Here is a 13,658-nt window from a genome sequence, read left to right on the forward strand (position 1 = left end):
AGTCTGAGTATGAATTTATACATGCTGTCTACAGGATTCTGAAAAGCATAGAGGGAAAATAAACAACAGAAGTCCTTTCAAACTATCACTATAGTCTAACTGATGCCTGTAATTTTGGGCACAAATGTGATTCTTGGGGAAGGCACTGTCTCATGCTCTACCGACTGAGCTAGCCAGGCCCTGAAGGCACTGTCTTAATAATTGCTGCATTTTCAGTTTCATCCTAGTGTTCTGAACAAAATACGAGCTTAATGAAATTGCTCTGTTGAATAAATGCAAAGACCCACATACAGATAGGGACAGATTGGTGATACACTACTTTTTCACAGAAGAGTAAATATAAAGATGTTCTTATGTTCTTTAATATTCTAAAATATAATCTTTGAAGGCTTTTTTGGTAATTAGTAATTTATTAATCAGCATTGGGATATTATGGTTATTCCTACATTTTCTAAACAGTATTTTTTGACATTATGGTCACTCTCAACTTTTCATAATACATAAAAGAAAAGGCACAAAGAGGAACAGTTTGTGAAAAATATTTGTGCCCTTTAAAACTTCTCAGAAAAAATTCAAGTCATAACAATTGTATAGGAAGGTGTTTTATAAGTCCTAGCTTCAGAAAAATTTTTTTCAATCATTGTTTCATATACAAAAATAGTATTGGTTTGATTTACATTCCTCTGAAGATTAGTACAAATGAGCATTATTTTCCATTAAGTTCTTTTTTACCATCTGATACTTTATTTCTTATGTTAATATGATATTAACACAAAGAGAACAGATCCAGTATAGTTCATAGATATGATTCTAAGAATATGATTTTCCATTCATTCCTGCCCCTCTCTCTTTTCCCTTCCTTCTCCCCTTCTCCCCTACTTTCTAGTCTGAGGTAATAATTTTGAATTTACTTCACAAATCAGTGGAATAAGGCTTCATGTAAAGTATTTCCTTTCAGACAATATATGACTCATATTAACTTGTGGTAAAGTTTGGTCTTCATATTTTGGGTCACTGTTCCTGGAGGACTTTGGAGGAATGCTAGGAAAATCAACTGTCTCCACTCCTGATTCCAGCTACCTGGATAGTGCATACCTGGGGGAAGCAGGTGATGGTTCAAGTAGTTAGGTTCCTGTCACTCATATGGAAGACTTGAATTGAGTTTTGGGTTCCCAATTTTGGTCTGGCCCAACCTTGGCTATTGTAGTCATTTGGGTAGTGAACTAGCAGATGGGTACTTTTCCTGTCTGTATGTCTTCCTGCCACATAAATAAAGGAATAAATTAAAATTTAAATAATCTCCACTCAGTGAAGGAGCTAAGCCAATTAATTGGTCTTTTTCTTGAAACAGTGAAATGGCTGATGATCTAACAGTTTTCCAAGCTGAGACTGAAAAGACTTTTTCAGATGCCAAGGAGGAATCCTCACTTTGGAAAAGGGGGGAGGGGAGCAGGACCCAACAGAAAAAGAATAGTAACTAAAGTAGAGCAATGATTCCAGACTGGTGATACTATTTTTTATTTTCTTTTACTTTCCCCTTAGGCTGCTTAAGGATTTTTTTTAATGATATTCAAAAGACAGCCTGTAATGCACTTCTTTGTCATTTTCTTCACTCTTTCCACTGAGAATGCTCATTAAATCAAGTCTTGGAGTTGGACAGTATAAGACGTTTGTTAACAGATGGAGTTGAGTCCTGTTTTAGGGCTGTCAACAACAACTAGATTCAGTAGCAGTGTCTCTGGGCAATATTGAACAAAGAATCCATCATTAAATCAAAGAAATGTCAGAACCAGGAGAGATCTTAAAGATCACCTAGTTCATTAGTTTACAATCTGTTTCTAGCTATTGGAGGACTTTAGAGGACCAACAAGGAGAAAATGGAGATTTCAAAGTATTTTAAATGTTCAAAACAGCTTAAATAGTTTGTCACCCTTGGGAAATTTATACCAATTTTACCTTCTGTTTAGGATCAGATTAATTTAAATGTATTAAATTCAGCACTAGTTATATTAATAAGTCCAAACATTCTTATTTGCATTTGCTATTTTAAAAATTTGTTTATTCAAAAGGCAGGGTAACAGAAAGTAGTAGATAGATGTTTTATCTGATGGTTCATCCCTAAATGCCTCTAACAGGCTTGGCTGGACTAGGCTGAAGCCAGGATCCAGGAACTCTATCTTGTTCTTCCATGTGGGAAAGAGGGACTCAAGCACTTTGGCCATCTTCTACTACCTTCCCAGGTGCTGTAGCAGGAAGCTGGATGTGAAGCAGTGCATCCAGGACACAAACCAGCACTCCAGTATGTGATGTTGGCAGCACGATTGGTGGCTCAACCTGCTGTATCAAATGCAATAGCTCATTTTTTTAAATTCTAATTTTTAACAGATTCAATATGATTTAGTGCATAAAAATGAAACATTTTATCTAACAAGAACACCTAGAAACAAATGGTCTATCTTTTAGATGAGGGTCCAGGTATGTGACGTGGTCAGGATTAAGTGACTTAGTGTGAAAGATGGGATTGAATCCTAAGCTTGCTGATTGTCAATAGGTAATGGCTGGGGTTAGAAACCTTGTCTTCTAGCTCTGCCTTCACTTCCAGGTTTCTCAGAGGCTGCTGCCACTCACATTGCCATCTGTCAGAGGGGTGGACCCAGGAATTGTACACGGCAGCCTTTTGCCACTGGGGTTTCATAACCTGTATAGTCCTTTCTTTCCAGTCAAACGTCACTCAAGACTTTATACTTACTTCAGATATTGAAAACAACATAAAATATGATGGTTTTCCTGACTGGTTTACATTTTATGAAAAACTAAGGCCTTAAACCAAAGAACTGAAGCTCTTTCGAGAGAGGTTTGACCTCTTGATGTTCTTTTGGCACGGAAATTTCTATTGGCAAGCCAGTGACCAAGGCAAGTGCACTTTTTAAACTTTAAAAGCACATTGATCTATTTAAAATGGAGCCCTGGAAATCCTGTCACAGACATTTGCATAATTGGTATCCCTTATGAGGGAAGTAACTGAATTGGCCTCATGATTTAATCTTCTCTTCCATGATTCTATGGGGGTGGTATCATTCTGAAAGGTCTTCATTGTCAATGTCTTAGAATAGCCAAATGTGGCATCATAAAGTTTGAGGAAAATTTTGAAGCTGGATTTTGGGCAATTTTAAGTGCCTGATGTATGTTCTCTTGTAAGAACCCAATCTTTATACTTGTGCTTGTTGCATTCTTTAGCGGAGGATTAAGTTTATGATTATAAAGTAAATTAAAAGTATGTTGTCCCAAAAATTAAAAGAAAAAATAGGAAAGATGAGGGATAGAGGGTAGGAAGTATCATTATGCTCTTAAAAATGTATATATGAAATACATGAAATCTGTTCTATATATAAATAAATTTAAAAAAAACCAAATCTTACTTTTTCAGGCAAATAACTTATAGTATGGATCATATACTCCTTTTCTGATGTTAGGATAGAAAGTAATTTGCAAATTCAATACTGGAAATTTGATGCTTTCAAATGGATGCAGGTCTCTGGGAACATAAAATATCTCACCAAGTATCCAAGTATAAAATTGTTTTTAATTTATATTTAGATTTAACTAAGACCATAGCCTTAACACTGATAGCATATTATATCATTACTCTTTAACTCTGTATTATAAGAAGAGTCAGATACATTGAGTCATATATCTCATTCCAAAACTAGATGTTGCCATTACGAAGAAAAAAAAAATCCCTGATGACTGGACAATAACTAATGGCTAGTCAGTGACATTATGTACATTTTTTTGAGTGACAGAAGCATTGGGAAGTCCATAGCTTTGTTGATATTTTAGTTTTAAGTGATTCAAATGAAGAAATTAGACTTTTACACACTGGCTACATGCCAAAAATTTTCCCCATAAACTTTATAAATGACTATTCCTTTCTTTCTACCATTATTTCATAATTTTTAAAACATCTGTCTACTTGAGAATGGTAGGGATAGCGGGAGAGAGAGAACTTGCATCACCTGGTTAAAGCTCCAAATGCCTGCAACAGCCCTGGCTGTATGCATAGCCAGGAGGTGAGAACGCAGTCCGGATTTTCCACGTGGATAAAAGGAACTCAGTTACTTGAGTCAGGGACTGCCTTGGCAGGCAGTTGGAGTCAGGAACAGAGCTTTGTATAAAACCTAGGTACTCCAATACCAGATGCGGTATTTTTATTGGGCCAAATGCCCAACCCTAGTGGTGTGTGTGTTTTTTTTTTTTTAATTTTATTGAAAAAAATTTTTGAAAGACAAAATTTTGCATGTTTATGGATAGTATGTGATATTTCCTTTCATGCATACATAGTATAATATCCAATCAACATCAATATATTCTTTCGAACATTTCTTAATAGTAAAAGTGTCTAAAGCCCAACTTTCATTTTTAATGGAGAAATGTATAGTAAATTAACATTATCTTCAATGTTATTTATAGTCACTCTACTGTGTAAAGGAAACCAAGAATTTTCTTACTCCTATCTATGAATTCATCTTTGCCCAGCCTTCCCATCCCACTTCCCTCCCTGGGCTGTGGTAACCACAGCTATATTTTTAATTTCTCTAAGATTACCTATGTTTTAGACTCCCCATATGGTGAGATAATGTGATAATTGTATTTCCATGTTGTGCTGATTTCATTTAACATAATTTCCTCAGGTCCAGCCACATTGCTGCTAATGACAAGGTTTTATCTTTCTTATGGCTTAGTAGTATTCCATTGTGTATATGTATATTTTCTTTATCCATTCATTGGTGGATGACACTACACATGTGAGTATTTGTGAGTATAGATGTCTCCGCCAGATGTGTTTAATTTCCTGTAGGCACATACCCAGGAGTGGAATTGATAAAGCATATGTTAATTTTAATTTTAGATTTTTAAGGAACCTCCATTTGGTTTTCCCCAATGGGTTTACTAACTTACATTCCCACCAAGAGTCTGCAAGTGTTCCCTTTTCTCCACAACTTCATCAATACCTGTTACTTTTTGCTTTTTGAAAATAGTCTCCCTGAGCCGGCGCCGCGGCTCACTAGGCTAATCCTCCACCTAGCGGCACCGGCACACCGGGTTCTAGTCCCGGTTGGGGCGCCGGATTCTGTCCCGGTTGCCCCTCTTCCAGGCCAGCTCTCTGCTGTGGCCAGGTAGTGCAGTGGAGGATGGCCCAAGTGCTTGGGTCCTGCACCCCATGGGAGACCAGGAAAAGCACCTGGCTCCTGGCTCCTGCCATCGGATCAGCGCAGTGCGCCGGCCGCAGTGCGCCGGCCGCGGCGGCCATTGGAGGGTGAACCAACGGCAAAGGAAGACCTTTCTCTCTGTCTCTCTCTCTCACTGTCCACTCTGCCTGTCAAAAAAACAAAAAAAAAAAATAGTCTCCCTGGAGGAGGTGATATATCATTGTGGTTTTGATTTGATTTCTCTGATGACTAGGGATATTGATAAATTTTGCATGTACCTGTTGGCCATTTTTATGTCTTCTTTTGAGAAATGTCTGTTTAGATTTGTCCATTTTAATTGGATTAGTCTTATTATTGGTATTGTTGCTCTGTGTTGTGTGAGTTCCCTATATATTCTGGATATTAACCCTTGTCTGATTCATTGCCTGCAAGTATTTCCTTCTGTTCTGTAGGTTGTTTCTTCACTTTATTGATTGTTTAGCTGTGCAAAAAGTCTTTAGTTTGATATAATCTAATTTGTCCATTTTTGCTTTTATTTCTTGTGTTTTTGGGGTTTTTGATACAGAAAATCCTTGCCAATTCCAATGTCTTGTAGTATTTACATTGTCTTTTAAGAGTTTTATAGTTTCACAACACTGAAGGGAAAATTAGTATAAAGCACCAGTGAATAATTTTCTGACTGCCAAAGGAAGATACAGTCTCACACACCTGAGCACATGGTTGAGTTCCTATGTGCTGAGCTCTGACACTATTTTCAAGTAGCAGAGGGAAAAGAGAGGTCATGATATACACATTTTATCAGCTATCCAGCTTCCTTTCTCCTGGAATGGATAGAAGACTTTGACACTATCTCAAGATCCTGAGGGGCCAGCAGAGGAAGATACTTTTATTTCCCTCAAATTACATTCTCTGTAATCTGAGTGTAACTCATGAGAGCCTTCACAGAGCCTGAATTTCCTGGTGAAACACATTACAGGAGTGCTCTCTTCTTACATTAACATTCTTTTCACGATGAATTCTTGAGGCATGAAAAAGTATGTCAAGACCACTATGCCTTGAAGAGGCCTAATCCATATCAGGCATCCTGGACAGACTTTAAATCTAATCATATAAAAACCTCCAGTGGTGTGGTGAAGCCTTGGGGTCCCTGGATTTATTAAGGAGAAACAACAGAAAAGACAGAGTAATAAAATGATATGAGTAACCATAAGGTAATGAAGTAACAAGACAAAAAACACAGGTACATTCATGCAAACACAAAATTCCAAAACTAGCCTGATAAGACGCTTGAAAAGACAACACAACAGAAAGAGATAGTGAAATAATTAAGAATCATCCACTGAAAAGTTACTCATACCAAGTAATTGCAAGAAACATGTTTCTACATATTTTGACACGATAATGTCCACTATATGAAGTGACAAAATTTGCAGAATTAACATGCTTTAAGTGCAGATAGATGGCAGCTGAGTAGGTTACCCCAGAAATCATCTCCCCACAGAGACAACATTTAGTAATTTATGCACCTTCACAGGAGCCAACGATCTTGGTAATTCTTCCCACCATGCCTGCCCTCCATCCCACACTCCCACCGCCCTCCCTCTTCCTTTTCTTAGTCTCACTCTTATTCTTTACTAAGATCTATTATCAATTAACTTTATACATATATGGTTAACTCTATGCTAACTAGAGTTCAATGATTCGTATGAAAGAAAAAAATACGGAAATTATTATAAAGGAAAAGAAAAATGTAGAATAAAAAGCTGTTCCTCAATCAAGAGACAGGCTGTTCGAAATCATTGCTTCTCAAAGTGTTCATTTCTACATGTTACCTTTTAGGTGCTCTATTAGTTATTGCGAGTCAGGGAGAACATATAGAAATTGTCCCTTTGGGACTGGCTTATTTCATAAAGTATGATGTTCTCTATTTTCATCCACTTTGTTGCAAATGACTGGACTTCTTTTTTTTTTCTGCTGTGTGGTATTCCATGGTGTACATATCCCATAAGTTCTTTATCCAGTCTTCAGTTGACAGTCATTTATGTTAATTCCATGTCTTTGCTGTTGTGTATTGAGCTTCGATAAACACGGAGATAGATAGCTCTTTCATATGCTGATTTCATTTCTCTTGGCTGAATTTCCAGGAGTGGGATGGCTGGGTCGTATGGTAGGTCTATATTCAGACCTCTGAGGTATCTTCACTCTGTCTTCCACAGTGGCTTTACCAGTTTACATTCCCACCAACAGTGGATTAGGGTCCTTTTCCCCCTCATTCTCACCATCCTTTGTTGTTTGTTGATTTCTGTATGTAAGCCATTCTAATGTGGGGTGAGGTGAAACCTCATTGTGGTTTTGATCTGCATTTCTCTGATGGCTAGCAATCCTGAGTGTTTTATCAGGTGTCTGTTGACCGTTTGGATTTTAGGACCCCAAATTCCCTTAAGCTGGCTGGCAAAAATAGCAGCTTAAGTGTTATAAAGATCAAATGGGTAGGATTAAGTCATAATGTTACAATATATTTAGGATCAACTGTTAAAGTGATCATATAAATAGGACTAAGTGTGTGGAAACAATAATAGACAGAATTAAAAAGGAGTGAAGGCTCCAACACGGGAAGTAGTCCATAGAGCAGTCTCATAGAATGATAATTGCTTTAAGTAGCACTCTGACCTCAGAATCATCTCTCAAGGCATTCTGTTCTGGCTAAAAAGCCCAGGAGGAACATTTCAGGTATGGAAAGCCAAGACACTATGGCAAAAAATGTCCTACATAAAGGACCCCTGTGGGTGAGTTGAAAGAATTGGCCACCAAAGAAGGATGTACTTTTCCTGAAGGGAGGAAAGAACTTCTACTTATGACCTTATTGATCTAGTGGATCCAAAGGCTCCCATAGCCTAGGCAGCTCATGTCAAGAGCCTTGGTTGATCACTGATGTCATACATAGGAGTGTTACTTGTTAAAAAAATAACAAGAGTCACTGTGAACTAACTTCCCATGCAGGACCTCTGTCCCCAAAGAGTTATATCATGAGACTTAATATTAAAACTTGTTCTCAAGAATCACTTCCTTTTAGTGTATTAAATGGAGGATAGTATTATGTCTCATAAATTATAGCTATGTCTAAGGGCTCACAAAAGATATATCATCCTTGGGTTCTTTAAAAAATTAAGTTTCTGAAAGGAAAGAAAGGGGAAGAAGGAAGGGAAAAGATGAAGAAGTGGGGAGGAAAAACAGTGAAATCACCTTGGAGAAGCAATAACATAGAAAAGCCCTCATCTAGACTGTTGAGGAACAGTTCTCAGATTTTTTAAATTCTATTCTTTTTCTTTTTCTTTCTTGGATTAAACAGGAGGAGAGGGAATGGGGGTAAAGTGGGTGGAGGGCGGGTACAGTGGAAAGAATTGCTATGTTCCTAATGTTGCATTTATGAAATACAAATAAAAGAATTTTAAAAAAGAGCCAAGGAAACTAGGGGAGAGACCACAGACACTGCTACAGATGACAAGACTCATGGAAAAGGTAGGAAAAAGAGTGGCCATGTCACTACTGCCTGAGAATAAAGCAGTGCATAGTGGAGAGAGACTGCCAGCTTAGGGGGGAGAGAGAGGAACTGAAATCCAGACTCGAGCCCATGGATCAAGTATGAATATCACTGTCCCAGGTCACTACCTGCAAACTGAGCCTTTGGACTCTCCTTATCTGGGTGACATAGGGATCACACCCACCATCCCTCCAACTTCTAGCAGATAGTAGAGCAAGTCTCTAGCTTCTGGGGAGTAGAGTGGGAAAGTGAAATTTGGATTTTTGCCTTGAAGCTCAGTACCAGGCTTGTGGATGTGAGACCCAGAACAAAATAAAGCCCAATGGCCTCAATCTCCAGGCCAACCCTTGCTATTGTATCCTCTCAAACTGCCTTGCATCAGCTAAAGAACGGGGACCCTGATAGGACGGATGAGGGATTCAGTCGGTATCACCCTAGGTACTTATAGGCTTGGTATGCGACCACAAGACAGTTCAGGACCCAGAGCTGTGATCATCAGGTGTAACCCAGTTACACCTGGGCAGCCAAAGGACTGCCTTCACCTGTCCCCCAACCATGGCTAGACAGCAAAAAAGCAAAACTCCAGCTACTGGGCATTGGATCTATAAATCATTTTGGATAGTGAGGACATTTTAACAATGTTAATTCTTCTTCTTCCTCTTCTTTTTTTTTTTTTTTTTTTGGACAGGCAGAGTGGACAGTGAGAGAGAGAGAGAGAGAGAGACAGAGACAGAGACAGAGACAGAGAGAAAAGTCTTCCTTTCGCCGTTGGTTCACCCTCAAATGGCCGCTGCGGCCGGCGTGCCGTGGCTGGCGCACCGCACTGATCTGAAGCCAGGAGCCAGGTGGTTATCCTGGTCTCCCATGGGGTGCAGGGCCCAAATGCTTGGGCCATCCTCCACTGCACTCCCGGGCCATAGCAGAGAGCTGGCCTGGAAGAGGGGCAACCGGGACAGAATCCGGCACCCTGACCAGGACTAGAACCTGGTGTGCGGGCACCGCAAGGCGGAGGATTAGCCTAGTGAGCCGTGGCGCCGGCGACAAATTCTTTTAAACTTTGTTATGAAGGTCTTTATTTCCCTTCATTTATAAATGAGAGCTTCCTAGGGTAGAGTATTGTGGGTTGAAAGTTTTTTTCTCTTAAGATTGGATTATGTCTCTCCATTCTCTTTTAGCCTGCAGGCAGTCTGATGAGAAGTCAGGTTTGAGTCTATTTGGGTACCCTTTGAAATTAATCTGACATTTCTCTTGTGCACATTTTAGAATCTTTTCTTTATGTTGTACTATTCAAAGTTTGACTTTCAGGTTTTGTCTATTAGGAGTTCTATTAGGAGTTCTTGGATGGCATTTTCTTGCTCCAAATTAAGGAAGTTTGCTGTAATTTCACTGAATAGGCCTTCTGATCCATTCTCTTTCCACATCTTCAGGAACTCCTAAGACCCATATGTCAGGTCATTTGGGAGTATCCCATAAATCTCCAACACTGCTTTTAGGTATTCTAATTTTTTGTTTTTTAGTTTTTGGTCTGAAAAATTTCCAAAAATTTGTCTTTTAGCTCAGATAATCTTTCTTCTGCCTCACAAAATCTTTTAAGGCTTTCCACTGTATTTTTTTGACAAATTGAATTCTTCATTTCTAATATTTCAGTGTGATATCTCTTCAAAACCTCAATCTCTTGGGAGAATTTTTCTTCCCTGTCACATATGGATTTCCTTAACTCCTGAATTTTCTTATTACTTCTGTGTAATGCTATGACTAATCTTTTGAATTCTTTTTCAGGCATTTTGTCTATCTCTGTCTTCACATTCTAATATTGAAGTGTTCTTTATTATTCCTTTGGGGTAGTCATGTTTTCTTCCTTATTGTTATTTGAATGTCTTCATTTAATTTTAGGCATTTGTGTGAATACTTGCTGGTTTTTTCAGCTGATGGCTTTTACCTATGGCCTATGCCCATGTGGCTTAGTAGAGTGTCTACTCTTTCAGTGAATACCCAGAGGTTTTCCTGGGGGTGGCCAGGCAGCTCTGGGCAGGGTTCCAGGGTGGGGCGAGTATCCAGGGTAACATTTAAGTATGGTGTGGTAGATATCCTATATTTTCAGCAAGGAAGAGGGTATGATTATCTCAGTTGCTATAATCACACTGTCACCTCTTCTCTTCCAAGGTGATCAGTGCCCAAGGTTAGCCAACAGCACTCAAATGCTCTGCCAGATGAGCTGCACAAGCATCTGTGCAGTCCTTGGGTGAGGATGGGATGGATCCTGTTACCGTGACCACCCAGGCAATCGGGGAGTTCTGAGCCTTTGGCTCTGCACACAGTGATTGTCCAGAGACCCAGCTACACCCTGTGCCCTATTGTGCAGTCAGATTTCCCACTGTATCAATGGTGGACTGAGATAGGTAGGAGACTGTCTGCTTTTTCAGACTTGGGTGTTTTCTAAGGCTTTAAGTTCACATGTTATTTCCTGTGCTTGATACAGTCTGACACATTCAACAGTTTTTATTTGACCAAATTTCTTCAATTTCTAAGATTTCAGCTTGGTTCTTTTTCAAGATCTCTGGATTTCTGAACATCTCATTCACATCATGCATTGTTTCCCCAATTTCCTTAAACTCTTGTATTTTCTTGAATTTCCTTATAATCATTCTTAGGAATTCTCTTTTAAAAATATTTTATTTACTGGCTGGTGCTGTGGCTCACTAGGCTAATCCTCTCCCTGCGGCACCGGAACCCTGGGTTCTAGTCCCGGTTGGGGTGCCAGATTCTGTCCTGGTTGCTCTTCTTCTAGTCCAGCTCTCTGCTGTGGCCCGGAAGGCAGTGGAGGATGGCCCAGGTCCTTGGGCCCTGCACCCGCATGGGAGACAAGGAGGAAGCACCTGGCTCCTGGCTTCAGATCAGTGCAGCGCGCTGGCTGGAGCAGCTATTTGGGGGGTGAACCAATGGAAGGAAGAGCTTTCTCTCTGTGTCTCTCTCTCTCTCTAACTCTGCCTGTCAGGAAAAAATATTTTATTTATTTGAATGGGAGAGGGAAGGAGAGAGAACAGTTCTCTCTTTAGCTTTTAAATGGTGACATTTATGGTAAAAAAAAAAAAAAAGGCTTTTTCCTTGAGTTTTTTAGTTGTCAATTTGACAGGTATTTTTGGAATTAGCTCCAGATGGATGCTGTAGTAGAGTCTCCCTATAGGTTTTTGCAGTAAAATCAATGGAAACATCAGGAAAGAGGAATCGGGTGCTTGTTCTCAGTCAAGTTGGTATTTATAGGACCTGGTGGTGACCTAATGGCTGGGATGGTGTCAGAGTCTTGGGATTGCCACTTGCCATCTCAGTGGAGACATGCAGGCCCTCTTGATGGCCCATGGTGGCAGGGGTAGAGCTGAAGTCACAGGAGTTCTGGGTCATGGTCCTAATAGAGTCACACAGGTTGCAGCAGTGACAGTTTTCCATGTGGCAGAGGGAGGGGGATGGTGGGAGAGAGCAGTCCTAAACCCAGGGTAGCAAGCATCCCGATCTGTAGGTTCTTAAGGGCAAGGCCCTGGTGTTCTGCAGATCCACCTGTCACTTTTTTTTTTAAACATTTTATTTATTTGAGAAATAGTTGAGAGAAAAAGGTCTTCTATATGCTGGTTCACTCCCTAAATGGCCACAATACTGGAGCTGGACTGGTCCAAAGCCAGGAGCTGGGAGCCTCTTCTGGGTTTCCCACATGGGTGCAGGGGCCCAAGCACTTTTGTCATCTTCCACTGTTTTCCCAGGCCATAGCAGAGAACTGGATAGGAAGAGGAGCAGCCAGGACTTGAATGGGCACCCATATGGGATGCCAGCACTGCAGGCAGAGGCTTAACCCACTATGCAACAGCTCTGGCTTCCACCTGTCACTTCTAATGCAGGGCACTGCATGGGCTAATTGGTTATGATACTGTGTCTATTTGGGTTCATAAGGCTGTATTTTTTTTCCCCTTGGCTAGTGTAATGGAAGTCTTTGAGGCCCCAAGGGTAAGGCTATGCAGAAGCTTCTGTATGATAAGGCAATGTGATATGAGTCATTCTTCTCAAGATGGTGTCATACTGCTTTAGCCTGTGCTTGGGGGTCAGGGGAAGATCAGGTGAGTTCCTTCTCGGAATCAAAGCTACCATTCATAGTCCAGGTAACTCCTTTAATGTACTCCATGCCCGCATGACTGTGCATCCCTCCACAATGGCTAGGACTGGTGGCATCTGAGGAGATGGGGCCTGCTAGGGCTCTGCTTGAACTTTCCCTTTGCAATGGGGAATTCTCTTGTCTATAGGACAGGCTCACAGCTGTTAGCATGAAGGATGCAGGTGCACTTTCTGTTACTTTCTGGTCTCCTTGTATTACAGGGCTCCTGTGTCTTACTTGCTCAGTTCCACTATTCTCCCTTTGGCATTCATCTCTAAATGCAGCTAGTCATTTATTTTGCTTTTTCTGTGTGGGAGAGGTGAGCTCTAAGCACCTCTATTTACCATCTTCCCAAACTACTTTAATTTATGTAACTTTAAGTCTGATAGATTCTGGTAATATTCAAATAAAAGGTACAGAGGTCAAATCTGGACACAAGGAACTAGCATCTAGCTTAGTGGTACAGAACCTTTTTTCTGTAAAGGGTCATTTGAATATTTATATTTCTGGACCATACAAAATTATCAACTTAAAAATCAGCCTGCTATAGATTTATTGAATTTCAAGTGCTGCCTGCCTTGGTGAGGCCAGAAATGATTTTGTGGACCTTATACAGCCTGTGGACTAGATATTCCTCACTGATTCAGCCTGTTGATCCAGAAATGTTCTCCCAACTCTGTGAGCTTCTTATTGGCCTAAGTCGGAAATCAACTAGGTGCTACATAATTATTTTTGTTTAAAACTGAAAAGTTCCATAGCAAACAACAAC

The 13,658-nt window shown here is 40.0% G+C and overlaps 1 protein-coding gene across 2 annotated transcripts in view; it reads right to left on the minus strand.

Annotated features, from left to right (window-relative positions):
• Window positions 1-13,658, minus strand: part of POT1 (protection of telomeres 1) — a 161,173-nt gene that overhangs the window by 20,063 nt on the left and 127,452 nt on the right. The window contains exon 20 of one of the 2 annotated variants that reach the window (XM_051848937.2): window positions 2,200-2,337. The exons of the other annotated variant lie outside the window; for it this stretch is intronic. Coding sequence (XP_051704897.2) covers window positions 2,330-2,337 — 8 coding nt within the window. The 3' untranslated portion in view covers window positions 2,200-2,329. Of the gene's footprint in view, window positions 1-2,199; window positions 2,338-13,658 lie in introns of those variants that run through there. 2 annotated transcript variants of the gene reach the window in all.

Source organism: Oryctolagus cuniculus, chromosome 3, assembly GCF_964237555.1.
Source record: "Oryctolagus cuniculus chromosome 3, mOryCun1.1, whole genome shotgun sequence".
Taxonomy (NCBI): domain Eukaryota; kingdom Metazoa; phylum Chordata; class Mammalia; order Lagomorpha; family Leporidae; genus Oryctolagus; species Oryctolagus cuniculus.